This window comes from Ceratotherium simum, chromosome 30 (assembly GCF_057802395.1).
Source record: "Ceratotherium simum simum isolate JZ-2026a chromosome 30, ASM5780239v1, whole genome shotgun sequence".
In the NCBI taxonomy this organism is placed as follows: domain Eukaryota; kingdom Metazoa; phylum Chordata; class Mammalia; order Perissodactyla; family Rhinocerotidae; genus Ceratotherium; species Ceratotherium simum.
Window position 1 is genome coordinate 30326254 of NC_141929.1, and position 27009 is coordinate 30353262.

General features: G+C 46.4%; 1 protein-coding gene across 4 annotated transcripts; it reads left to right on the forward strand.

The window, feature by feature from the left end:
- Positions 1–27009, forward strand: LOC101408130 (liver carboxylesterase-like). Of its 4 annotated transcripts, none has more exons than XM_087420348.1 (14): positions 1–52; positions 2934–3141; positions 6580–6724; positions 9209–9342; positions 12093–12246; positions 13822–13926; positions 15789–15893; positions 18289–18327; positions 19260–19400; positions 21039–21119; positions 21374–21521; positions 25361–25506; positions 26471–26541; positions 26829–27009. In XM_087420348.1, the coding sequence occupies exons 1-14, from the start codon at positions 1–3 to the stop codon at positions 27007–27009; spliced, it is 1710 nt and encodes a 569-aa protein (XP_087276474.1). The 4 variants fall into 4 exon arrangements, with proteins under 4 accessions (XP_087276474.1, XP_087276476.1, XP_087276475.1 ...); XM_087420350.1 differs by having other exon boundaries at positions 25361–25492; positions 26469–26541; XM_087420349.1 differs by having other exon boundaries at positions 2937–3141.

Here is a 27009-nt window from a genome sequence, read left to right on the forward strand (position 1 = left end):
ATGTGGCTCTTCGCTCTGGTCCTGGTGTCCCTCACTGCTTCCACGGCTTGGGGTGAGTTCTTCTGAAATACAAATAGCGGAGCACATTGGAAATCTTTGTGCAGGGACCAGTGAGGGAGATGCTGATGACACAAAGACATGACAGGTCTGGATCCGCAGCAGAGTGCCCTCCAGACTTGGAGCGCTCAGCCCAGTCACCCAGCTAAGGTGGATGAACACTGAGACCTCAGCTGCCCGCTCCCAGCACAGGAGAACAACCAGCAAACCTCACACCTTGCAGATGAGAACTTTGGAGAGCTCAGTTTATTTCCCCTTGATGATTAGTCCGGATATGGCCAAATCTTGGAGAGTGGCTTAGCAGATATTAATATGGACTCTGGGGCCAGAGTACGTGGGTTCCAGTTCCTGCCCAGCACTTACTAGCTGTGTATCCTTAGGCAAGGAACTTCACTTTTCTGTGCCTCAGTTTCCCCCTCTAAACTAGGGATGAGGACAGTGCCTATCTCATTGAGCTGTTGTGAGGAGGAAATGGGTCATTTTTTCTAAAGAGCATAGTTCCTGATATGGAGAAAGTGCAAAATAAAGACTCATATATAAAAGGGATTGTTTTAAAATATAGCGTATTAGTCAAAATCTGAGGCATGGTAAGACCAACAGACCAGGAGCTGACTGCCATTGGAAAGATACTCTGTTACTCACAGTTCCCAAGGGGAGGGGTCACGTCACCACCATGGTCGGCCACAAGGTGAAGAACCCAGCGGGTCAGGAGGCAGAGGGAGGAGGAGGAATTTGGGGCAAGAGTCTTCATCCTGGTTGCTGTGGGAGGAAGGGGTGAGGCAGGATAAGCAGGTTCAGGGTTGGCAAACTAAACAATTTCAACAAGCTCTGGGGCCTCGGGGCTGTCTGCACTTGTCAGATACCTGGCCCTGTGTGATTAGGGCAGGATCCTGATAAAGAGGGTGGTTGGGGTGTGGGCTGTGGCATGCTGGAAGTACAAGCTGATTCCCACCTCTCGGAATGGCTGCCTCTGGGAGGGGCAGTCCCTCCAGGGTCGGCAAGGCCCCGGATGTCAAAGCATCAAATACAGACACTAAAGACATCGTTAATACAAGGGTACATCAGGGGCCCTCAGAATGCATCTGTGCCACTTTATAGCTGGAGAAACTGAGGTTAAGACAGGGAAATGGCCTTGTCCAAGGTGCTGGAAAATAATGATCTGGACTCGCTCTGTGACTCCTGAGTCCTGAGGCCGTCAGTGTCCTGACAGCCCAGGCCCATCTGGATTATATCTGCTTTCTGGTGGTATCACACTGTGAGAGGCCTGGAACTGAGTGTAAGGGTGGAGTAAAAGCAAAATTAGGAGGGATTATTCCTTTACCACTGGTCCTCCTTTAGCAAGCCCATCCCATTTCCATATTCAGAAAGTCCACACTGGCTGCCTCCATTTCCTCAGTTTCCTCATCTGTAAAATGGGTATATGGACACCTACCTAGCCAGGGTCTTGTGAAGATTAATTTAAATGAACTGCAATGTACATCCGGCACATAGGAAGTTCTCAGTATATAAACATTACCTATAACATATGTGGTTAATGCTGCTCTCACCATTATTGCTGATGCCTCTCACCTCATCACCCTCTTTCTCACCCTTGGCCATCTGGCTTCTGTCCACTTAATTTCCCTTGAAGTGGAGCATTAGATATTCTTGTATAAGAACAAATCTACATCATCCCTTTTTGCTCTGCCCACACACTTTGAGGGAGATGTTAACCTTATGTCTACATCAAAAAGAGAGCAGTTGAGAGGACAATAGACCAGACGTCATTTCCTATGAGGAATGCTTAAACAAACTGAAGACACACAAGAGCTGACCTGAGGGATGGGCACTATCAAGTGTCTGAAAGGCCTCCTGCCCCACGACAGCTCAGGATGGTCCCACAGCAGGTAGAACCAGGGCTGATGGGGCAGCTGCAGGGAGGTGAATTTCAGCTCAGTGAGGAAGCACTGTCTGCTCCACAAGAATGGAACAGAGAGGAATCTGACCCCCGTCTCTCCCCCTCTGGACGACCCTGCTCAGAGCCACCAGAAGAACCCTCTTCAAGCTGGTTGTGTCACTCACCCGCACTCCAGATCTGTTCCCTCTGCTCATTTACCAACCAAGTAAAGCCCAAACCCTTAGCCTGGCATTCGAGGCCCTCCCAGACATGAACCCCTCTCACCCCAGGATTATCTTCCCCTCCCCATAGACTCTCTCTGGCTCAAATGGACAATCACTCTTCATCGTGCAGGCCTTGCATTTTGCTGTCTCAGAGCCTCAGCACATTCTCTTCTCTACTTTATACCTTTATACCCCCTCTTCCATCTCCCCTTGCTCAGTCCTCCCCCTGCTGCAAGTCCCAGCTCCAACGTCACGGCCTTCATGATGCCACCAATAGAAGCCCTCGCTCCCTCTTCTAACTCCTGTAGGACCTTACTGGTGCCTCTCTCAGGACACTGACCACTTTCTTCCCAGCAGGAGGGTCAAGTATGTGTGTGGCTCATTCTCCCTACAAGGTTCAGAGCTTCTGAGAAGAAGGGCCACCTCTTGTTCATCCTCCCATCCAGCATGCAGCTCAGCGCCAGGATCCTAGTGGATAATTGTTTCCAGAGGCTCCTGAGAGTGGAAACCCAGTGTCTGTTCGCTCCCAGCAGCCCTCCTTCCTGTATTTACTTTTCACTTGATGTTGTTTTACCTCCAATTCCAATTTGCTCCTTAAGATAGCCCGATGAGTTAGGAAGGACAGTTAACCTTATTGCTCTTTTACATAAGAAGAAACTGAGGCCTAGTGAGTTGAGGTCACTCATTCAAGGTCATGTTCTGAAAGTGGGAGATCCACCTGGATCCAGTTCCATCCTTCCACCTCTGACACATCCTCATTTCCTCTCGATGTCCAGCAGGGCTCCCATCCTCGCCGCCTGTTGTGGACACTGTGCAGGGCAAGGTCCTGGGGAAGTACGTCAGCTTAGAAGGATTTGCACAGCCCGTGGCCGTCTTCCTGGGCGTCCCTTTTGCCAAGCCCCCTCTTGGACCCCTGAGGTTCACTCCGCCACAGCCTGCAGAACCATGGCACTTCGTGAAGAACACCACCTCCTACCCTCCGATGTAAGCCGGGGGGTGGCTTTGGCGTCTTTCAGTGGGACGTTTGCCTCAAAGTGATGCAGGAAGGAGCCAAGGTGATCCTCTGAGTGGCTTATCCTTTGTTCCAGAATGTAGATCCTTAGAGACATTCCAAAACTCTCACAGCATTCTAGAGCCCTTTATTCAACAAGTATTTATGAGCACCTACTGTGTGCCAGGCATGTTCTAGATTCCTGGGATCCAATATTAAACAGAACAAAGATCCCATCTTCATGGAGCATGCATTCTAGGAGTGGGGACAGATAATAAACAACATGCAAATTAATACATGAATTAAGTAATGTGTTGGAATATGAGAAGCGCTTTGAAGAAAATAAAAAAGTGAGCAGGTGAGGGGGATCAGAAGTGGTGGTTCTGTTTGTTCTCCTGTCCGTACTTTGCCATAGTTGGCAAGTAGGGTGAGCCAGGAGGCTGTGTGTGGGGAGTGCTTTGGGGTGTTGACCAGGCGAGTTCTCAGCTCTCCAATGTGTCTAGCCACCTAGTCATGAGCAGATCAATGGTTGGTGTGTCCTAGTCACTCTGGCCAAATTGGGCAAAGAAGCCCCTCAGCCTCACCTCATGGCATCCAGATGCCTATGTGCATCCCTTCAGACCTTATTCTTCCCAGAAAGGCATTCTGGTGATTTCCAGGGTCCCACGTCTTGCCTTCTTTTCTTCTCTCTTTTCTTTTCTTTTTCTCTCCTCTTCTCCCCTTCCACTCATCCTTCCTTTTTAAAATAGTATTCACTGTTTTTATTTCCTGATTGCAAGTGTAATACATACTTGTTACAGAAAAGCAAGGATGCACGGAAAAAGAAAGGTAAGAAAATGAAAATCCTATATGATTTCACCCCCTGGAGAGAACTGCTCTCCATATTTTAGTTTCTTTTTTTCCAGTCTTTTATCCGTTGCATATTTACTCCCTTATAAAAAGAATCACATAAGATTCTGCATGAAATTCCAGTGTGAGTGGTTTTTTCCTCACCAACAAGCAATCCTCAGACACCAGCTGGCTGTCCTACAATTAAGTTAATCCTGACACTATTTACCATGAAATAGAATCAGATGTCACAGACTAAGGGCTCAGTCCCACAAGACTGCCCTTTGCTTCAGCTGCCCATCGCAAGGCTGGGTTGTTACCTGTGGCACTGACCCACTAGCTATACATCAGAGGTTCCCATGACCCCCTCCTTGGGCTCTATTTATTTTCTGAAGTGGCTCACAGAACTCCGGAAATTAGTTTACTCATTAGATTACCCGTTTATTACGAAGGATATTAAAGGATACGAATCAACAGCAGATGAAGAGATACATATGGCGGGTCCTGAAGAAAAGAGTTTCTGTCCTCATGGAGTTGGGGACCCTGCAGGGTGACACGAGGAAGCCTTCTGGTTCACAACCTGTCAGCTCTCCGAAGCCCTGTGCTTTGGCTTTTTTATGTAGATTCATTACATAGGCACGGTTGATTAAATCATTGACCATTGACCATTGATTCAACTCCCAGCCCCTCTCCCTTCTCCAGAGGTCAGGGGGATGGGACTGAAAGTTCCAAACTTCTCATCACTGGTTGGTTCTCCTGGCAACCAGCCTCATCCTTAGCTGAGGTCCAAAAGTCACCTCATTAATATAACAAAAGACATCTTTGTCACTCTCATCACTTAGGAAGTTCCAAGGGTTTTAGGATCCTGTGCCAGAAACTGGAGGAAGACCAAATATATATTTCTTATTATAAGTCACAATAGCCCATTATGCTGCACAGATAGTTTGGATGCCTGCTTTGCTCACTTATAAGTATATCGTGAACATCATTCTGTGACATTAAATATCACAGCCTGCGATTTAACACCTGCATTACCTTGGGTATTGAATCATAATTTATTTACCCAATCTCTTATTTGAGGCCATTAAGTTGCCTTTAATGTTTTTGATAATATAAATACCACTCTGATGAACATCCTGCAGCTAAATCTTTATGTACACTCATGAATGTTTTCTAAGTTACAAGAAATGATTTTTTGAATCAAAGTGTATACACCTTTTATTAAATTTTCCTCCAGAAATATTCCACCTACTCTCCTTCTGCTAATATATGAAAACTTCCATTCACCGGAACTTTGGCAATGCTTGGGGTTATTAAAAATGTTTTTTGGCTGTTGGATAGGCAAAATAAGAATAATAATTATTATTATCATAATTATATGCGTAATTTTGCTATTTATTCTGCATTTATTTGAATGCTAGTGACATTGAACTCTTTTTCCATTTTTGACTTTTGAATTTCTTGTTTTATGAATATTATGCCCCTTGTTCTTGGTGATCTGAGCAAAGATCCCCCTGGATGGAAGTCAGGAAGTCGTGTTTGTAGCCTCTGACTCTGCCCCTTGACAGCTGTGTCATCCAAGCACCTTAGTGCCTCAGTTTCCTCATCTACACACTGGGGCCAGTGACGCCTGCCTTCTGGGTACATTGAGATTCAGAAATGTAGCTTATTATGTCATTGGAAATATAAGAACGCCACAGTATGAATCTTTCTGGCTGTGTGACCTTGGGCAGGTTCTCTAACCTCTCTGTGCATCAGTTTTCTCAACTGTAAAATGGGGATAATAATAGAACTTATGTAATGGGAGTGATCTGAGGATTAAATGAGTTAACACACAAGGAGTACAGCACCTGATATGCTGTGAGGACTCAGTAAATGTTAACAATTATGGTCGATATTGGATCTTTACAATTCTTTATTAGGGCAACCATTAGTGCTTGCCTGGGATGGGTGATGATAGAATCTTAGCATGTCAGGGCTGTAGACCCTGATAGAAATCACTCCTCTCACCTAGATCTGGCAGGTGGAGGCCCAGAGCAGGGAAGGAATTTACCCAAGGTCACATAGCAAATTGGTGGCTGCAGCAGACTAGAACACAGTTATCCTGGTGTTGCCCCAAAACTATTTCACCCCTGACCTGTTGTATGCCCTAAATGCCTGCCATTTGAGTGACTTCCCATGGTTTATGGAAGTCTCCCATGGACGAGAACACCTGGTTTACCTGGTGAGAACATGTTCACCCTGCAGCCCACCATATGGAGCCCAGGGGAGCCAGGCTGTGTCAAGGGCATGAAGGAAATGGTCCTCTCCCAGGTGCATAGGCAGCCTCCTCTCCTGGACCAGGGCATCCCGAAGGGTCTGGGAGGGGACAGGTGCCCAGGCCTCCTCACTATATACCGTCCTGGAAGACCTTATCAAGCCCCAGGGCCCCCCACCTAGATCCCCAGACAGCTTCCAGCCCTTTCCAGTGTCTCGAGTTTGGTAAGAACAACTCGATTACAGGCCTAAACTCCCAGTCCAAAGCCGGCCTGACCATAGGAGACATCTCCTTGCTTAGCTCTGATTGAACCTCAGGACTTCTTCTTTCTCCCTGTCGATCCTAGGTGCTCCCAGGACCCAGTGGCAGGGAAGATGCTCTCAGACCTATTTACCAACAGAAAGCAGAATATTTCTCTCCAGTTTTCGGAAGACTGTCTTTACCTAAATATTTACACTCCCGCTGACTTGATGAACAAAAGCAGGCTGCCAGTAAGCAGTGAGTTCCAGTGCTGTGGGATCTTCTGGTGGAGACTGGAACAGGATGAAGGCAGCTTGGGGTGGGGGCATCACCCGCCATGGGTGTTTCAGGGGCCCTAGGGCTTCCTTTTCCCACCACAGGCAGATAGCAGGTTCAAAAGAAACATAAGTTCTCTATACTTAAGTTTTCCCTAGTTACAGACGTAGGGACTCGGAGGGAGTTGCTGTAGATCTGTAATGTACATTTTAATTTTTCAACTTCTCTTACGCTAATAGAAGAAGATGAATGATTACCCTTAGTTGATAGGTTAGGAATCTGATACCCAGAGCAGCTAGGACATAATTTCTAACAAGGTTAGAACTGAAGGGATCTTAGAATAAGCTGACAACACAACCCTTCCTTTACACATAGAGAAATTGAGGCCCAGAGAGGGAAGGCGAGGTCACACAGTAGGGCTGGCAGGATGAGAGCAGGCGAGAATTCTGATCTTCAAAGCAGTGCTCTTTACGCAGACTAGGAGACTGTGTGTGGTTTTTCCTCTGCACACAGAGGCCCATTCCTGACAACTTCAGAGTTCTGTGTAGGAGGTGTGGGGGACAGAGCCTGGGTAAATCCAAGAAGCGCTTTCCTTTACCTTTGGCCAACTATCAGAGACTTTCTTGTAGCTCATTTCCCTCCCTAATTGTCTTTGGCATGGGCTGATGACCCAGTGAGTCAGCATTTCCTGAATAAAGGGAGGCCCAGAGACGCGGCAGGCTTCCAGACCTGGCTGGAGGGTGGGGAGGGTCTGCTGGAAAAGGAGGGGAGGCTGGGGTGGAGAAGGGAGGGGTGTGAGCACCCAGCCATCTCCCAGGACACACCTGGCATGATGCCCAGGAGTGGAGGAGGTGTCTGTGAACTTATAACTAGAAGCAGCACTGTACATGCTTGGCCCAAAGAAGTGGGGACAAGGGTTCACTCATTCATTCATTCATTCTTTCATTTATTCATTCACTCATTCTTCTGTTAAGAACCCAGCATCCCCTATACTTAGCTAGAATCGGGGATTAGGAGAAAGGAGGAACATAAAACCATTAACACGCAACACCTGCCTTCAAGGATCTCGCCATCTGGGCTGCACAGACAGGGACTAACTGCAGCAAATCACTGCTGACCCGACCTTGGCTCAGCCTTCACTCTGAGATGACTCAAATTCAGTCCCTCCACCCAGAGGTAGGCAGAGATCAGACGTGTGGGAGGAACAGGGATGCTTGGATCCTGGAGGCAGGAGAACCTCTACTTGTGGGCACAGGCTCTGGAACTGCAGGGCCTGGGTTTAAATCCTGGTTCTTCCTCTTACTAACTGAGAGACTTGGCTCTGTTTCCTCAAAACTAGAATAATCACATATGAGGGTTCAATGATGAATATCAAGCTGTATCTCAGTGCCTCTCACAGTATACAAAGACATTACTCTTGACACGTAAGTTAGAGTTGAAGGGAAGATCTTACTCCTTCCCTAGCAGCTGACCTACTGCACCATGGCCATTGGCTGCAGTGTGCTGGGCAGCTCAACATGTGGACTCTGGAGCCTGACTGTCTGGGTTCAAGTCCTGCTTCCACCGCTCGTTACCTGCATGACCTCCGGCAGGTTAAGTGCCTCAGATTTCCTGTCTGTTAAATGGGACAATAGTAGTCCCAACCTTGTGGATGGTTTATTTTTATACTTAGAACAGTACTTAGCACATAGTTCATGTTCCAAGTTTTTTTAATTAACAAAATTATGGCAGTATTATTGTTATATCCTTTCTCACTTCCCTGCTGTGTGAGCCTTTTAAATACCATGAGTCGTGAATTGTTGTGTGCACACTGATCCTCAATTCCTATCACAGTCCCTGGCACACAGTAAGTTCTCAGATCATGTTAGCCAAAGGATTGAGTACTTCTTGGAGGAGGTGGCTTTTAGGCTGAGCTTTGGAGGATCAGCGGGATTTGGGGAGTAGAGGAATCAGGAGGAGGCTGAAGGAAGGTATATTAGGAAGACACACCACTGGGGGCGTGTGTGCCTCTTGAGATAATCATTCACACATGAGAGAAGTTTAATTCACTGCTTAACTTAGATGAAGCTGAAGGACAAGGGCTGCAGCATGCAGAGTATGCTGAGCTGGGGGAGGGGTCCAGGCATGAGGATGACGGGAGTGTTGGGGAGAAGATGACACCCTTAGCCTTGAATGTGCCAATGATGCTGTTCTCAGCATGAAGAGCCTGGGAGGAGGTGGCACTGAGGCTGGGGAGACAGGCAGGGGCCATGAGATTGCATTGAATGGGGTGGTGGCCGGGGCCCCAGAGTGGCGGATGAGGGCAACTGCCTGCTCCAACTTTGCTGGGGATTAGTGGACTTTGGGTAGTGGCCTCCTTGAGTTATGGCCAAGAAGTAAGCAACCAAACTAAACAACCTTTTGAGGTCCTTCCCAGCTCTGCTTCCTGTATCCAGTATGGTGTCTTCCTCCCTGTCCAGGTGATGGTGTGGATCCATGGAGGTGGTCTGATGATAGGTGGAGCATCAACCTATGATGGGATGGTTCTCTCTGCCCATGAAAACGTGGTGGTGGTGACCATTCAGTACCGCCTGGGCATCTGGGGATTCTTCAGGTAACATATTAGACTTTTCTCACTGCACATTTGTCCCCAAAGCAAGGGTGCTAGGACCCACCTCTGGTCATGTCAGTCTTCAAGGGGATCTTTGTTAAATTCCCTGGTAAGGCACCTAAGTCCCTTCATAATTGGGTACCACCTGCCTCTCATTCCCCAGCCACGCTGACCTACATGCTTCTGAGCTTTTGCATGTGCTGTTCCCTCTGCCTATAACGCCTATTCTACCTGAAAAACTTTTATTCATCCTGTAAGGCCCAACCCAAATGTTGTTTGTCTTAGTGCCATCGGTTTGATTCTGACTCCTAGGGACCTTGTGCAGCAGAGCAGAACCCTGCTGAGTCCTTTTTGCATAAAACTCTCATCTCCCAGTGCTGTTTCAGAAAATGAAAATGCTCCACTGGTATTCATAGAGTTTTCATGAACAATTTTTTCAGAAGTGGGTGGCCAGGTACGTCTTCCTAGTCTGTCTTGGTCTGGAAGCTCCGCTGAAATCTGTCACCGTGGATGACTCTGCTGGTCTTTGAAATACTGGTGGCATAACTTTCAGCATCACTGCAACACGCAGCCACCACAGTAGGAAAACCGACAGACGGGTGGTATGGTTCCCTGACCAGGAAATGAACTTGAGCCATGACAGTGAGAGCACTGAATCTTAACCACTAGTCTTCCAGGGCTGGCTAACTCAAACGTTACCTCCTCTGAAATGCTCATCTCTTTTTCTCCTATGCTGCCCCAGCACGTTGCAACCTCTAAAATGCCAGTTAGCATGCAGCACAGTAGTCAGAGGCTTACACATCTTAACTTGTGGGAACGTAAGGAAGGAGCAGACTCATGGTGGGAGCTCAGTGAATGCTTGTGGGTGAAGGAAGGGGTGGCTGGAAGCTGGGAGGGAGGTTGTCACAGTCTCTGTTCTCAATGGGCAACCCTCCCAAGGAATGTCAGGTCCACTCATCCCATTTCCTTCTGTATTTGGCACATTCATGAGTCAAGGCTAGAGTCTTCTCCATCTAGTCTCCATGGAAACAGAACCAGGTTTCCTGCAGGACACAGTTACTATGAGCCTTTTCTGAATGCACCAGCCCCAGGATCTCTGACCCTGAGATGGCTGATGGGCAGGCTGGGGAAGGGGTGGGCTACTCCCTGGAAAGACCTATGGAGACAGAGAAGAGTTATTCCGGGTGAGACATGACCCAGGATGTAAAGCCTTCATTAAGACTGCTCATCTCTTTCACCCACGGCCCATTCCTCTGATTCCCATCACAGATAAACTGCTACATTAGCTCTCCATGCTTCCGCTCCTCCTACCCTCCCCTCTACCCATGCCAGTCAGGTATTGACCCCAGCAACGCCATGAGACTGTTCTGGTCAAGGTCACCAATGACCCACCAGCTCTTGGCCCAACTTTGGCAGCATCCACACATGATAACTCACATATTTTTAAAATGCTACCTTCTTTTGGCTCCTGGCCACCTCCTACCTCACAGACTGCCCCTTCTCAGCCCCTTCACTGGACCCTCCTCCTCCCCATCCTTGGGCTTCTGTGTGTGTCTCCTTCTCCATCTCCACTGGTGCCCTAAGTGACCTCTGGGGGCACTTTCACATCTCGCTATTTTTAGCCACATCTTCTTCTTTGAAACCCGGATGCACATCATTGTCTACCTCCTTCTACCTCCTGCTGTCTCCACTGAACATCTAAAGGTCACCTCACACTTCACAGGGACAAACTTAACCCTTGATTCCCACTGCCCCTCATTCCAAAGAACACTCCTACTTTCCCCACAGTGCCCCCTGCTCAGCTGCTGGCAGCTCCAACCTTCTGGTTGTCAGGATAAAGGTCTTGTGGTCAGCCTTGACTATTCTCTTTTTCTTACACTCCACATCCAGTAGGTCAGAAAATCCTCTTGGCTCCACGTTTAAAGTGTATTCAGAATCCAGCCACTTCTTACCTCCTCTCTTGCACCCACACTAATCAAAGCCCTCTGTCTCATGCCTGGATTATTGTAACAACCTCCTACTTCTATAACCCTGCTACTTTTATACTTTGTCTGATCCTTACGGTAGCCAGAGTCATCATTTAAGACATAAAGGGAGTCATGTCCTTCCCCTGTGCTGGTTTCCCTCCTTACAATGACATCGACATCTCACCAAGGCCCACAGGGTCTTCTCTAGCTGTATGTGCTGCACTCATTTTATTCACTGGACCCTGGGGCCTTTGCACTTTCTGTTTCTTCCACCTGGAATTCCCTTCTTTGAATATTTGCAAGGCTCTGTGCTCACTCAGTCAGGTCTCTACTCAAATGCCACAGCCTCTAAGAGGTCTTCTCTGTTCATGTGGTCTGAAATAGGGCCCCACTGTCCCACCTCTGCCTTTCCTCTTACCAGGTTTTATTTTCCTGAAAGCACATTCACTACCTGACATGCTATTCTATACTTATCTGTTTCTTTGTTTGTGATCTGTAGTGTGGGCTCTGTGTAGTCAGAGGTTTGCCTGTTTTGTTCTCAGATGGTCTCCTGGCTCTTAGAACAGTGTTTGCACATGGTAGATGCTCAATAGACACATGGGGATGAAGGACTGTAGAGCCCAAAACAGAACAATGCTCAGGAGAGGATGGCAGGTGAAGACCTCTGTGTCAGGGCTGTGGAAGCCCTGTCTCATTCCAGAAGGCTCACCTAGAGCCCCATCTATGGTCCTGAGAGCCCTGCCATGACGTCTCTGCTCCCACTCCACCCTGGTCTCTTACTCACAGCACAGGGGATGAGCACAGCCGGGGAAACTGGGGTCATCTGGACCAGGTGGCCGCACTGCACTGGGTCCAGGAGAACATTGCCAACTTTGGAGGGGACCCAGGCTCCGTGACCATCTTTGGAGAGTCGGCGGGAGGTGAAAGTGTCTCTGTTCTTGTAAGTATTCCTGTGGCTGATGTGGCTCCTGATGGGACCGCTTGGAGACCAATCTAGCCATGGGCTCCATTACTTACAAGATCTGGATTCAAGGCTGACCCCACCCTGCACAGCATCAGATTGTGGAGAGATAATGGCCAAGCTCTCCTTGACATCCACGAAGCTCAGAGCTCAGCTTAGCATCCTGGGACCATAAGAAACTCCAGCTGCAGCTGCAACAGTAGCCTTCCTCCTCTTCTTACTTGGTTGAGATCTGTCTCTCCCTCCTAATCGTTTTGACATAAAACTCACCTCACTTCTCTTGGGAAGTAGTGGTGGGTATAAGTTATGAATAAGAGGAGTCAATCATGAGATTTGGGCAGTGTCATGTTTGGCTTGAAGCCGGATCTTCATGTCAGAGGGACATGAGCACTAAGAACAGGTCAGAGGCCTCCTCTGAGATGGTCTGAATGTATGTCCATGGCCAAGAGGGAGGGAGGTAGTCTCTGGGACTGATGGATGGAGCTGGGCTGGGGAACGTGGGTGGGAGGGAGGAGGGGTTGGAAGGTGGGATGGGGAGAGATGGGACTGTGGATGTGGGACAAAGTCATGACCTGGGATCCTGGTGTGGGGAATGGGGCTGAGGGATACACTGAGGGAAGCAAAGATGGAAAACCAGATTAGAAGATGCCAGGAGTTGTACGGAACCCTCCAGCTGCCTCAGAGTTGAGCAGAGGGTCAGCGCTATTAGTGTATTTTCAAAACCTGTGTTGGTTTCATAGTTGAATACTCAGAGGGAAATATTTTTTATGTCTTATTAAGTGAAGCTACAGTAAAAAGTACAGATAACCCCAGAAAAGAGAAAAGCCATAATCCCACTATCCAGGGATACTCACCATGGACAGTTGGACACGTATTTTTCTAGACTTTTTTACATAGCTCACCCTATCTATCTATCTATCTATCTATCTATCTATCTATCTATCTATCTATCTAGGATTTTTAAACAACAACAAAAAAAAAACCTTCATTAACATTAAAATACACCATAACTATTTCCATAAATATTAAGTACTCTTTCATAATTTTATTTTTTAAAGTCATATAGTGTTCCATGGTAAGAATGAAAAATAGCTACTTACCCATTATCATAATATTGGAACTTTGAATTATTTCCAATTTTTATTCTTATAAACAGCATGAACATTCTTAAAATCCGTGTGTGTCCATGATCTTATTTCTTAGGAAATATTCTGAGTAATGGAAATGCAGAATCAGAACTGTGTCTTTAAAGTGTTGCTAGGAATTTCTAAGCATCTTTCAGATGCTTTTGATTGTTATAATCAGCACATGCCACGCATGTCCTGTCTGTCCCTCACTCTGTGCTCCTGGCTCCCCCCAGCTGAAGGAGGTTTTCTTGGAGAAGCTGGGTCCCAGAGTCAGCCTGGGGAACAGGCCAGGCCAGGTAAAGACCGGTCTTGTCCACTGAGCCCAGAGTCTCCAGGGGTATGGTCCAGGGCAGAGCTGTGGATGGGGGTAGCTCTTGAAGACCCCTCCCTGTAAGCATAAACTCTCTTCCTCTCCCTCTCCTCCCAGGTATTATCTCCACTGGCCAAGAACCTTTTCCACCGGGCCATCTCTGAGAGTGGAGTGGCCCTCATTACTGCCGTCGTCAAGAATGACTCGAAGGCTACAGCTCAGGTAGGTCTCACATTGCACGACCCCTGCACCCTTTGCTCTGCTCTCCTGGAGTCTTCAGGGGCCTTTCTTGCCGTGGGATCCAGCTAATATCTTCAAAGAATCACAGAAGTGAGAATGGCTTAGTGGGAAGGGCAAGGAGGCCCCTCACCCAACCTCCCAGTTATCCAGCTGAGCAAACTGGGCAGAGAGTAGCAGCGGATTGTCAAGGTCAGAGGATGATCAGGGCAGAGCTGGGACTCAAGTTCATGATTCTGGACTGCCAGTGCCGGGCACTGTCCGCTGACCATACTTCTCAATGTGTGCCAAGGTGAGGGCCAGGCCAGACAGTGGGCAGTGGAGTGTCACTGTGTGTTGTCTCTCTCAGAGTCTGAGTTCTGGTGAACCCACTTGCAGCATGTGGGCCCCATGGGGTCCCTCCCTGAGGGCATTGTGACTGGGGGTGGTTCCTGGAGAACTGATTCACTGATTCATTCATTGACTCAACAAATAATTTTGATAGAGCCAGATGTCTAGCAACCTCATGAAGCTTCCATCCTAATGGAGGAGTCAGATTAATGATTACATACTCACACAAATTATAAATTATCAGCAGTGACAAGAGCAATAAGGCAGAGGTACCTGATGTCATAACAGAATCCAAAAGTAGCTCTTAGTCCCGCGTGTAGGGGGAGGTTATCAGGAAATTCTTCCTGAAAAAAGCGATCAATGAGTTGAGAGGAAAAGGATGAGAAGGTATTTGCTTGGTGAGAAAAGAATATTCCAGAAAGAAGGAACAATATGTGCAAATGTCCTGCCTCAGGAGGAAGTATCTCCAGTGAGAGAAGGTGAAAAAGGGTGATGTGGATGAAGCAGAAGGAGCAGAGGGGACCTGGAGTGAGCTGAGGGTGGGGACACTGCAGGGACCATGCTGCACAGGACCCTGTGAGGACTTTGTCTTTATCTGGAGGCTGTTAGGAAGCCAAGGAAGAGTGTGAGCAACAGGAGGCTCTGCTGAGGAGCGCCCACTGGAGTCAGTGATGTGGGGCATTTGGTAGGGCTGTGAGAGCTGGCTTCCTGGAGTGGTGGGGGCTGCAGCCAGACTTAAAGGGGCTGGAAAGTAGGAGGAGAGGAAAAGAAGATACCAGGAATTTTTAGAGTTTTCAGACTGTTCTTCAGAATTCCTTGGTTATAAACAACAGAAGCCCACTTGACTAGGCGTAAGTCAAGACTGGGAATTTATTTAAAGGAAACAGAGGTGGCAGAGATGGGGCTGGATTTCTCTATCAAACTAGAACCAGAAATTGGCAGAATGAAGGGAATCTAAGACTCATTCTTGCTCTTTTCTCTCTCTCTCATTCATTCTCTCTCTCTCTTCTCTATTTTTCTCTATGCCTTTTTATTTATTGAGCAAGTACATACTGAGCATTGATTCTGCGTCAGACACTGTCCTAGGCTCTGGGGAGCCCTACACACTCTCCATGGCCCCACCATCATGGAGGCTGCCTTCTCTCCATCTGCATCTTCTCCTCTGGTCACTTTGCAAGTGAATTGCCCGTGGTCAAATGACTAGTAAGTGGATGAGCAGAGATTTGAAACCAGACAGTGTGATTCTGGACTTCATGCTCTTAAACCCCACTCCATGCTGCCTCTCCTTAGATGTTCAGCTCTGAGATCACTGTGCTCATTTTAACAGGGATAAGGTGACAGAGACAGAGGTGGTGTCATTGTCATGACTGGAACCAGGACCCACACCTGCTGGTCTAGAGCATTTTCTGCCAACCCCCTGCTGCAATTAGAAATTGAGCTTGGCATAGAACATTTCTTTATTGACTGAGGGAAAGGACACAGCTCTTGAATTTTGCTGTCCCCTGTGATCTCTGCAGAAAATTGCTGTCTTTGCTGGGTGTAACACCACCACCTCGGCTGTCATTGTTCAGTGCCTGTGCCGGAAGACAGAAGACGAGCTCCTGGAGACGTCGCAGAAGATGGTAGGTGCATCTGTTCTCATGTCCACACAAACTACCCCCCCCGACCCCGTAAACTTGGCCGCAGACTTCATCATTTCAGCTGTCCCGTTGCCCCGGAAAAACTACCCAGGATAGTGTGTCACCTCTCAGGAGCAGTGTCAGCCTCTGGATCTTAATGGGAAATTTCTTTTTTTTTTCTTTTTTATTATGAAATATCTCAAATGTTAGCGAAGTCAAAAAATAACTTAATGAATAATTCTGTAATAATCCCCCAGCTCTTTTGAAACTTAGTATTTTGCCCTTCTTGTTTTCAGATATATTTTTAAAAAATTAAAGATTACATATTCCCAGAGGTAACTACCATCCTGAATTTGGGTGATGAGGATATTAAGGAATATTTCAGAAAGGTTGTCACAATTTATCTTGGCTAATTTAGAAACTTCTTCAATTATAACCCAGTGGTGGCTCAATTTTCTAGATTTTCCGAGACTCTACCTCAATTATGATTCTAGGATAAACACACGTTCATTCATTCATTCATCCATTTACGCATTCATCATCTTAGTATCCATCTATCCATCCACCAATCTATGAAGTTCATCAATGGCATTTCATCAATTTAGTATCAGTCCATCCATAACTTTCCTTCATCTATTATCAATCATTCATTCACCATCCAGCCACCATATATCTTCACTCGGTCATCCATCCCTCTAAAATCAGTGATCCATCCATCATCAATATGCTAGTTATCATCCATCTATCTGCTTATCCATCCAATACTCCCGTACTACATGGATTGACCAACTCCCTCCATTCATCCACGTATCCATCCATCCTTCCATCCATCTATCCACCCATCCAACTGTTCTAAATGTATGTGTGGGTAACAGGAAGGTTGATGCAGACATGGATTGGATACAGTCCCTGCTCACAAGGAAAAATTGAAGGTAAATGTACTCATATACGTCGTGGGTTAAGTTTGTTGGGAGTACAGAGAAGGGAAGCATTCATGATAGTCACAAGGATACTTCACAGAAAAGATGATATTTGAGGATTGATGGATGGCTATGGCAGTGGATCATCACTGGGAAGCTACAGCAGGACAGAGACCTAGAGAACACAACATCTAGAGCCAATGACAACTATTCTCTTTGTTGGGGGAGGGTGTGAATGTGAGTCAAGGGCCTGAGCCCCTGGACTCTCTGTCTGGACCCTGGTCTCCTGAAGATACTCCTGGACCCTCAGGGACAGGCCATTAGCACAGGACTCTGCTCTATTTCCATGGGTTGAAGCCAGTGCAGCCTTGGGGCTTGGATCCTGGTTTCTCAGGCTCAAATAAGGTGACCAATGTGTTCAAACAATTAAAAGGCAAATTTTTTCTGATGCCTGGTAGGCAAAGATTTCAATAATTCTTCATGCAGCACAAGAGAACCCAGCCTTTAAGGGGAGAGTTGGTGACTTTTGGACAACCCAAAAAAACTAAGAGCACATGTTATTTTTCTGAAATTTTCTGAGATCATATGAAAGTGTTTCCATGATTATCCACTTTTCCCAATTCAAACACACACACACACACACACACACACACACACACACACCCTTACCTGGCTAGTAGGGCTACAACCCATAACGGTGGGACCCTTACTGATTATTTGCTACATACGATCACACCTATTAACTCTAGTGCAACATTACAATCAGTGCAATCTTAGTGAACACAGAAGAAACTAGTGTGGGATGAATTTCTCTGAGATTGAATGAGTCAGGACTTTCTAATGCAAGATGAGAAGTCTCATCTCAAAGTGCCTAAAGCAGACAAAGGATTGTGTTGTTACAGAATTTTCAAGTAACTAACTCAAAACTAAACTACATTTCAGGAGTAGATGGCTTCAGGGATGGCTGAATCCAGATGCACTTATGATATTATTAAGAATCTGTCTCTATCCCTCAGCTTTTTACCTCTCAGTGTTGGCTTCGCCCTTAGGCAGGTTAGTCCCCTGGGGAGGTTAAAGACAACAACAGCACTCTAGACTTACATTCTTTCCACTTAGAAACCCTCTTTCCCAATAATTCCAGCTAAAGTTTTGGGGTAAACTCTATTAGACCAACAAGGGCATGTGCTCATCTCTGTGGTCAGGGAGATGGCATACCACAGGTTACATACAGATGCCTGGCTTCATGGACAGAGAGTGCGGAAGAGGCAGGTCCCTCAAAAGAAAATTAGGGTGTTGTTTCCTGGGAGAATATGAAGCGGAAATGGATGGAGGGCGGGACAGGCACAACCACAGACATCATCTCCAGGCCTCCCCTCCCCGTCCTACACCCACACCCTGTGCTTGCGCCCGCGGGAGCCAGTGTCTAGCTTTACTCCAAGGAAGCTCCTCACCCACATCCTCTGCCTTTGTCTTCACAGAAATTTTTCACTCTTGATTTACTTGGAGACCCCAGAGAGGTAAGGTCCTTTGGTTTCTTGGTTACAGGTTTTGAGTCCTGACATCTTAGCTCCAGTTAAATGTGAATGAAAAAATTCTCCCTGTGGACTCAGAGTAACTCCTTGTGTTCATATTGCTGAGGCCCAGAGAGGGGAGGTGACTTCCCTGGATAACACAGCCAGGAGGACCAGATGTAGGACTGGAACCCGTTCCCTGGACTCCCAGTCCAGTGTTCCCAGTCATCAACACTGTGTCACTTGGACTCAGCCTACCTTCTTCTTGTTTACATTTCCTGCTCCCAAAAATGCCCCCAAGGGAGAAGGCTTGACTAGAAACTTCCAATATGGTGAGGTAGAGATTATTAGATAAGCGATTTCTTCAGGAGCCTTCAGTGAGGGGCCCAGATCTCCTCCCAGAGGCTGCAGGGTTGATTATCTGTACAAGCTGCACTGTGTGCAGGGCCGTCAGGAAGGGAGCCCAGAGTCTCAGTCCTGAGGACAGCACCCTCCTCCCAGTCGCATTTCTCCAATGGCATCCTCCCCATCTCTGTCCTCCTCCCCTCCTACATTCCAAGGCATTGCCAGGTTCCAATGGCATTACCTCTGTAATGTCTCACAATCCTGTCCTTTCTGCTCTCTCCCTGGGGATAGTAGCAATTACCTTAAAAGGTGTTGTGAGGATTAAATGAGATCCATTCAATCATTCAGCAAAGATTTAATTAGCACTTACTATGAGTCAGGACCTGATTCAGAAGCTAGGGATATAGCAGTGAAACAGGCAAAACAGACACAATCTCTGTCCTCCTGGAGTGAGGGAAGAGTCAATAAACAAGCTAAACAGATGAAATCCGTGCAGATTTATGGTGCTGGCCTCTCGCTTAGACAGGCGGAGACAGGGAGGCGAGCATTTCCTCAAGAGGGGAAGCGCAGATACTATGATCCCTCTTCCCCAGAGCCACCCCTTCCTGCCCACTGTGGTTGATGGAGTGGTGCTGCCAAAGATGCCTGAAGAGATCCTGGCTGAAAAGACATTTCACACTGTTCCCTACATCATCGGAATCAACAAGCAAGAGTTTGGCTGGTTTCTTCCAACGGTGAGGATGTGCTGGAATCAGACTCACCTCCCCTGCCCCTCACATCACCTCTCTGATCTCGGGTCTCAGTAGCTCCTCCTTCTCTAGACACCCATTGGGGTCCAGAGCAACTGACCCCTTCACACAAGTAGATATTTCCCTAGAAACCTTCTCAGCGATGGCCCAGTTGTCACCTGGGTGTGGGGCCCTGGACGGTCCTCTCCCCAAACGCTCTCTGATTGTCTCCCAATCCAAGAATCCTGAAATATCGATGCAGGGGGGTCTGTAGAGACAATCACTGGGCAAATAAGAGAACCGAGGCCTGGACAGGGGAAGGAGCTCAGGAGTTAAGGAGAGTGAGCCCTGGGATCCTGCAGCCTCTCTTCTTGGGCTTGGTGCTTTCATAGATTCTCCATAAATCCCACACATGATCCTAGTCATCTAAGTGGAAAAGTTGAGAGGAGCCTGCTTCCTCTTGAGTTAAAATTGACTGCTAAAAGCTAGGAAGGGCTTCCCCTTCTGCCAAAGATAGACAAAGCCGACACTAGTGGAAGTGGTGAGGACAGGTTTTATTCAGTTAACCACTGCAGTAGGGAAAAGAGTCCAGGGTGAACTGAGCTCAAGTCCCTGAAACAGAAGCCTGGAGCCTATTTAAAGGCTGGCTGTGCTCAGGGAAAGGCTGTGGGGTGGGAGGGGGGTTTGTCCATGTGACTGTTCCACCTGGATTTGTTAATTGGTACCTATCCAGAGGAGAAACAAACTCTCCTGTCTCATGACAGGAGGCAGTTGTATAAATTGAAGCAAAGTTCCCAAAGAAGTTAGGTCTTTATCCTCCCACAGGGACTGAGAGAGAACAAGATTCATCCCCTGATGGTTTGCATTTCAAAGGGATGACTCTCAGGTCCTTGAGGAAACAGTTTAGGATGTAGATTTACATCTCAAAGGGCAGAGAAAGGATTTGTAATTACAAGATTTCTAAAGGAACTGCTCTAAGAAGATGTTCAGGAATCCATCAACCTATCACCAGGTTTTGGCTGGAACAAACAGTAAATTCTCCTGACAGCAGGGAGCTTTCTCAGGCAGGCATTTTAAGAGAAGCTGGGTCATCCTAGGGACAGGGCCTTAAGCTGATAGAAACCTTGTCAGAGTTTGGTCAAGTCCCTTAGTCCAGAGGTTTGGATGGAGCTGTTACGTGCATAGCTCTGCAGTTCTCACTTCAGAACAATTTGAGGTTATTCTGAAGGACCAGAGCCATATGGCAGGATTTGGGGCTTCCTCAGTCAACTGAGACTGGGAGGGCATTTGTGAGTCTGTGTCCTCTACTCAGAGCCCTTTACTTCAACTCTAGCCTGGCTTAAATCCTTCCTCACTGTCTTGATGACCATTGTGGGGACTCTAGCCTGAAATATATATACACATACATACTGCAAAGGACTGGGACAGCTTGTCTTAACATTTACTTTATCCTCTTTTCACTCCTTGAGTTTCTGGATATAATAAGTCCATTTGATTCATTGAGTTTGCCCAACTCATCAAAGACCCATGCCCGTCAAGCCATGACAAGGTTACCTTCAGCCTGCATTGGTTTAGTCAGTTGGTCAGTTTTGTTCTTCTGCTATTTCCAAATGATTCACAATTGTTTAACCATTTTTTTAACAGATGATGGGCTACCCACTCTCTGAAGGCAAGCTGGACCAGAAAACGGCCACGTCACTCTTGTGGAAGTCCTACCCCATCCTTGTAAGAGTCTAGGGAATCACAGAAACTGACAGAGACCCAAAGAGGGGAGGGGCTTGCCCAAAATCACAAAGCAACTAAATGCAGAATGAGGACTGGTGCTGGAGGGTTCTGCTCCCATTTTTCTTCCTTTTTCATCAGCTACCCTAGGGTAGTGGGTGGTTGCACAGGAATCAAGAGGTTCACCATTAACACAAGAAGAGAAGCCGTGTCAATCACCAGGGGTGGTGGTCACTTTCACTCTTGATCCATTTCAGAACATCCCTGAGGAACTGACTCCAGCAGCCACTGAGAAGTACTTAGGAGGGACCGATGACCCTGTCAAAAAGAAAGACCTCTTCCTGGACTTGATCGGAGATGCGATGTTTTGTGTCCCATCTGTGACTGTGGCCCGTCTCCACAGAAGTGAGTCCCAGAGGTTGGGCAGGAAAGGGACACTGATCTCACCAGCTTTGCTGTCTATCCTGCCCACCCCTCAGCATAGACAGATATGTGGAGACTGCTGAGAGTCGAGCCTCCAAGGCTGATTCCATATGGCTTAGGGTGGGATGTCGTCCTATGTCAGTTTATGCCAGAAGCTGACTCTGGGAAAAGGTCCTGAATGCAAGTGGTTTATTTGAGAGGTGATCCCAGGAAACACCAGTAGAGGAGTGCAGAAGTGACACAGGAAGGAGAAGGAAGCCAATCTATGCTGCAGTCTCAAGCTAGTATCCACTGTGGATACTGTAGCTGGGGAGATCTGGGAAAACTACAGAAGGCTTCTGTACAGAAGATGTACAGAAACTACATAAGCCTCAGGCTTATCCCAAGTTAGCAGCATGGGAGCTGGGGTATTTATCCTCCAACTCCCACTAGTCATTGGTTGAAGGCTGTTCCCAAGGGGTTGTTAATTCTCTGGTGCTTTGACCTGCTATACACATGGACAGAGTGGTCTATGATGGCCAAAGACCTCAGGCAAAGAGCTACGGATGCCAGAGATGGAAGTCATGCCCAGAAGTAGGGCATGTGGCAAGGCACCCACAGCATCTGCTACAGTGACTCCTCAACTGAAGTTTTTGTGGCCTGTGGGGCTAGAGAGTACATCTTGGAAGACGTTTCTGGGAAGACTTCCAAGATCAGAGCTAGCTTCAAACTAATTTGTTAACTGGGGAAGCTGTGGTACAGTGACGCAAAACACAGGATCAGAAGGGTTGCCAGAGACCAAGGGAAACAAAAGGAGTGAGCAGTGAGAGGTGAGAAGACAGGTGGTCTGGAGAATCTCAGTATCTCCAGATGACTTTTGTCCATCCCAGTGTGTGCTGGGTCTACCACAGGGCCTTCCAACATTGACCTGAGGTGTGTAGGTGGGGTGTGACTTCAGGGGTGGATGAGTTCACCTAGAGAGGAGGTGTCCCTTCTGGCTGTCTTTTTGAGGTCCTCATAGGACACTTCCTTTTCTAGGAGCCCTCCTTCACCTAGTCTGCAAGCCAGGAAATGGTTCCCTGGTCCAGACATCTCTTTCTAACCATGCTGGAAGGGTTATAAATTCGGGATGTTATAAGAATGATAAAAAGTATCTACAGCTGACCTACTATATGCCAAAGCACTCAGGACAGTAAAGTACAGGTGCTGGTTAACACGTCCTCCTCCAGAGTGTCCTGATGAAACTCTTCAGCCAGGGGCCACCTGGGGTCAAATGTATTCTTTCATAAACTTGGTCTTTCCCCTTTCTATGTGTCTGATTTGTGGTATCCCTGGCTGCATCATCCTCCTGTCCAGCCATACTGGACTTGTGTGTTTTTATCTGATCTCTCATGACTTGAGTTCAAGGTCTTTTGACAGGACTACACAGATTTTATCAAGGTTATTCTTTCATTCATATTTTTCTCACTCACTTTTTGAGAAAAAAGAACTTTTCTGAATATAAAATTACTGTATAATAATATATAATAATATCTTATAGTGGTAGAAAGTTTTGAAATCTGGGAACACATACAGAAGAAACCAGATATTGCTCATAACTCCTTCACCTACAAGTATTTGCTATAAATTTTTGATATATTTTCTTCTAATAATATTTCCAAATCTTACATATAATTTAAAAATTAATTTATTGCTCATAGAACACTATATTGCAGGCATTTCCTCAATGTCAATAAAAACTCATCAAAAACATCCATTATTTCATGCAATGATGCATTAAACTTTTCTTATTCCTGTTTTATTGGATATTTAGTGTGGCTGCTCATATTTTATTGGTGCAAAAACATTATGGTCAGTCTTATTTGCACAAATCTTTAATCTAGTCTCTAATAAATTTCTTAGGATTGGTTTTTAGAAATGAAATTACTAGGCTTGGAAGTAGGAGTATTTTAAGTTCTTGATACTGCTTGTGAAATTGGTTTCCAGTGTTTAAGAGTGTGGATTCCTTAATTCTCCCACTTGGGATACTCAGATTAAAAAATAAAAATAATGCTGCCAATTTCATAAGCCCTTCCTCATCTAAAAAGAAAATCACATTTTCAATTTGTGTATTTTTGATTACTACTGTTCTCCCTCCCTCTCCTTCTCTTGTTGTTCCTAATTGTCATTATCCAAATCTGTGCCCTACTTTCTTTTGAAGACTTGTGTTGTGATTGTAGGAATTTTATAAATCTCAAGAGTTTTAGGCAGAATGTTAAAAAAAAAAAAAAAAAAGAAGAGGAAGAATATATTTTGGGCAGCACCCTGCCAAAAATAAGTTCTCTAGCTTACAGAAAAAAGGTCTTTCCTCTGTGGTTGGCTTCTGAGTTCCTTTCTAAAACTTCTCAGTGGCAGATGTAAGGTTAAACCCTCTCCTTTCAGTGAGTTCTACTTGAGCTTGCAGGAGGATTAACAAGTGGATTACAGAACCACAGAGCATTGCTTATTCAAAACAACTCCCCTTGCTAAACCAAGGGTGCAATGATGGGAATGAGGGAGGTAATTAAATGAATTATTCTACATCCTCATGCCAGGATGGAATATATCGTTAAACCATTTTGTGGATGGATATTCTATGATGTGAAGAAATGATTGTAATCATAACATATACAATGTTGTCCCAATTTTATAAATATAAAAGGAATATATGATAAATTATTAACTGAGTTCTCTCTAAGTGGTGGATTTTAAGTGATCTTTGAGGTCATTTCTCTTTTTTCTTCATTTTTCCAAATTTGTTACTGTACCCAAGGGGTGAAAAAGTTGTAACATTTCTCCGCCAGCTGACTTGAGGCCTGACCCTTCCTCCGTTGGAGTCACTCACTGTGGGCCTCATGATCCACACAAAGTGCCCATCTCCATGGCCGGGTTGCCCATGAGTTAGCCATGAAGGAGCAGGGATGGCAGCTCCGGGGAAGCATCAGCAGGAAAGCTGACATCTCTGGGGCTTGGAGGGAGGAGGTGAGAGAGGAGGCAGGGGGAGGAGGAGAGAGGCAGGAGAGAGGCAACTTTCTCCTTCCTCAGCCCCTCTTCTCTGTTCACCACCTCAACACTGCCCAGGCCAAGCAGGAGGCAAGACATGTGAGGTGACAGGGAAATAGGAAAGGCTGAATTTGTGGTTTCCTGAGACACAAGAGACAGATTGTCCCCCCTCTGCATATGTTTGTATTTAAATATCTGCACTTTTAGGCCAGCAACTTGGATTTGCTTCACTCTTCTCAGAATAGTGAGAAAAACACTGGAAACACTCAAAACTGGGCAGAATTGAAGACACAGAGTGAGCTGCAGATATTCTCCAAGAGAATGAAAACTAGCCTATTATCAATGAAATACAGTGGTGTAAACTGTATGTATGTAGATGTACTTGAGTGTGAATGCATCAGTAGGCAAAAAAGTTCATGTGAATTGATCCAGTGCCCCCAAAATGATAGTTATTTTGAATGGATTTACCGAAGGTTTCAAAATTCATTCATTCATTCATTCAATATTCATTCATTCAACAAACACTTGGCTCAAATCCAAGTTCACCTCCACCAGCTATGTGCCCTTAAGCAAGTCATGGAACTTTTCTGAAACACTATTTCTCTATTATGCTGATAACTAGAGGTTTCCCACAGAGCCACACGGTGTCCAGCACACAGTTGGCACTCACAATGGCAGCTGTTATTAATATTGTTGTTGTTGTGTACTCAGGCTCCAGGTTTGCCACCAATTCCCTGAGTGCTCAAGGCCCCTGGAGACCTTGATACCATCCAGGTGTGTGTGAGGTAAAATGAACTGTGCATGAATCCATGTCTTCTCAGATGCCGGAGCCCCCACCTATGTGTATGAGTTTCAGTATCGCCCAAGCTTCTCATCAGACATGAGACCCAAGACGGTGATAGGAGACCACGGGGATGAGATCTTCTCAGTCTTCGGGGCACCATTTTTAAAAGGTGATGGCCCTTTGGTGTCTACAAACTCGGGATTAGGAAATTTGGGTTCAGTTCTCAGTCTGGTAGCTTTGGGCAAGTTCCTCCATCTCTCCAGGTCTTAGTGTCCCAAATTCACCATAACAGGGTTGAACTACAAATGTTCCCACCTTTCTATTGCTCTAAGATGTATGATAGAGAATGTGTATCCATGTGCCCTCATTCATGGTCACTACAAGGATCCATACCCGGGCATCAATATCACAGGTAGTGGGTCATCTGCAGGGCCCTGCTCCAGGGCTAGGATGCCACCGTCTACTTCCCACTCACAAGAGCATATCAGAATGTGAGTGAGAGTAACGTTAAAGTGGGTGTTGACCCTGAATCAGGGCTAATGTGTGTCTGTCTATCTATCCAACCATCTATCTATCTATCTAAAACTCATATCTTATTAAATTTAATATATTTAGAAATATGACATTAAAAAAATTACTTTCACAAATGTCTTCAATTCCTTAAGTAAATGCAATTAAAGACAACTCGTGTGTGACCCACCTCAAGGCATTTCCTGGTTGGTGACTCCTTACAGCCGTTGCAGCTCTGTTATTTTTCAGATTCTATGTATATGTGGGTAGATGGAAGATACTGAGAAAAGACGCAAAGGAGAGCAGTCCTGGGAAGTGAGGTCACTGTAGTGGAAACCCTGAGGTGTGGCATTGCCACCCTGAAGGGGAGAGAGGCGGGGCTGGTCGGCACAGAAGACAAAGGCAGCTCACTCAGGGACTGACTGCAGCCCTTCACTGTGTCCTTGATCAGTAACTCTCCAGCTTAAAATGCACATAAATTGCCCAGGATCTTATTAAAATGCAACTTATGACTCAGTAGATCTGGAGAAATGGCTCAGATTATGAATTTCTACCAAGCTCTGAAGTGGTGCTGCTGCTGCAGGTCCATGACCCACACTTTGAATTGCAAAGGCTTTTTGTCTTCTTCCCAACAGAGGGTGCCTCGGAAGAGGAGATTGAACTCAGCAAGATGGTGATGAAATTCTGGGCCAACTTTGCACGGAATGGGTGAGACTGGTGGAAAAGATGGAGCAGGGTTGGTTGGGAAGGAGTAGGGCATATCTATCCGGAAGGGGCAGCTTCTGATGTTTGATGGTCAAACTCTCGGCCCTCTGGCCTCTAATGTGAGAGCTCTCTAAAAATGGACAGGCTGCCCAGGAGATGGTGAGCTCCCTGTCTCTGGAGGCATATGAGCCTCTTGGAAGAGATGAAGCCAGGGGTTCCTTGAAAATCTCAAAAGGTTGTTTGAGAGCACACAGTAGCTTTGGGGAATTTCTATATGATTCTATTCTCAGGAACCCCAATGGGGAGGGACTGCCCCCTTGGCCGATGTACGACCAGAAGGAAGGGTACCTTCAGATTGGCATCACCACCCAGGCAGGCCAGAAGCTGAAAGACAAGGAAGTGGCTTTCTGGACAGAGCTCTTGGTCAAGAAGGCAACAGAAGAGCCACCCCAGAAAGACACTGAAATGTGA

Coding starts and splice junctions, on each gene's coding strand:
- LOC101408130 (XM_087420348.1), top strand. CDS start 1: ATGTGGCTCTTCGCTCTGGTCCTGGTGTCCCTCACTGCTTCCACGGCT. Junction 18,328..19,259: donor TACTTGGAGACCCCAGAGAG/GTAAGGTCCTTT, acceptor CCTCTTCCCCAG/AGCCACCCCTTCCTGCCCAC. Junction 26,542..26,828: donor GCCAACTTTGCACGGAATGG/GTGAGACTGGTG, acceptor TTCTATTCTCAG/GAACCCCAATGGGGAGGGAC.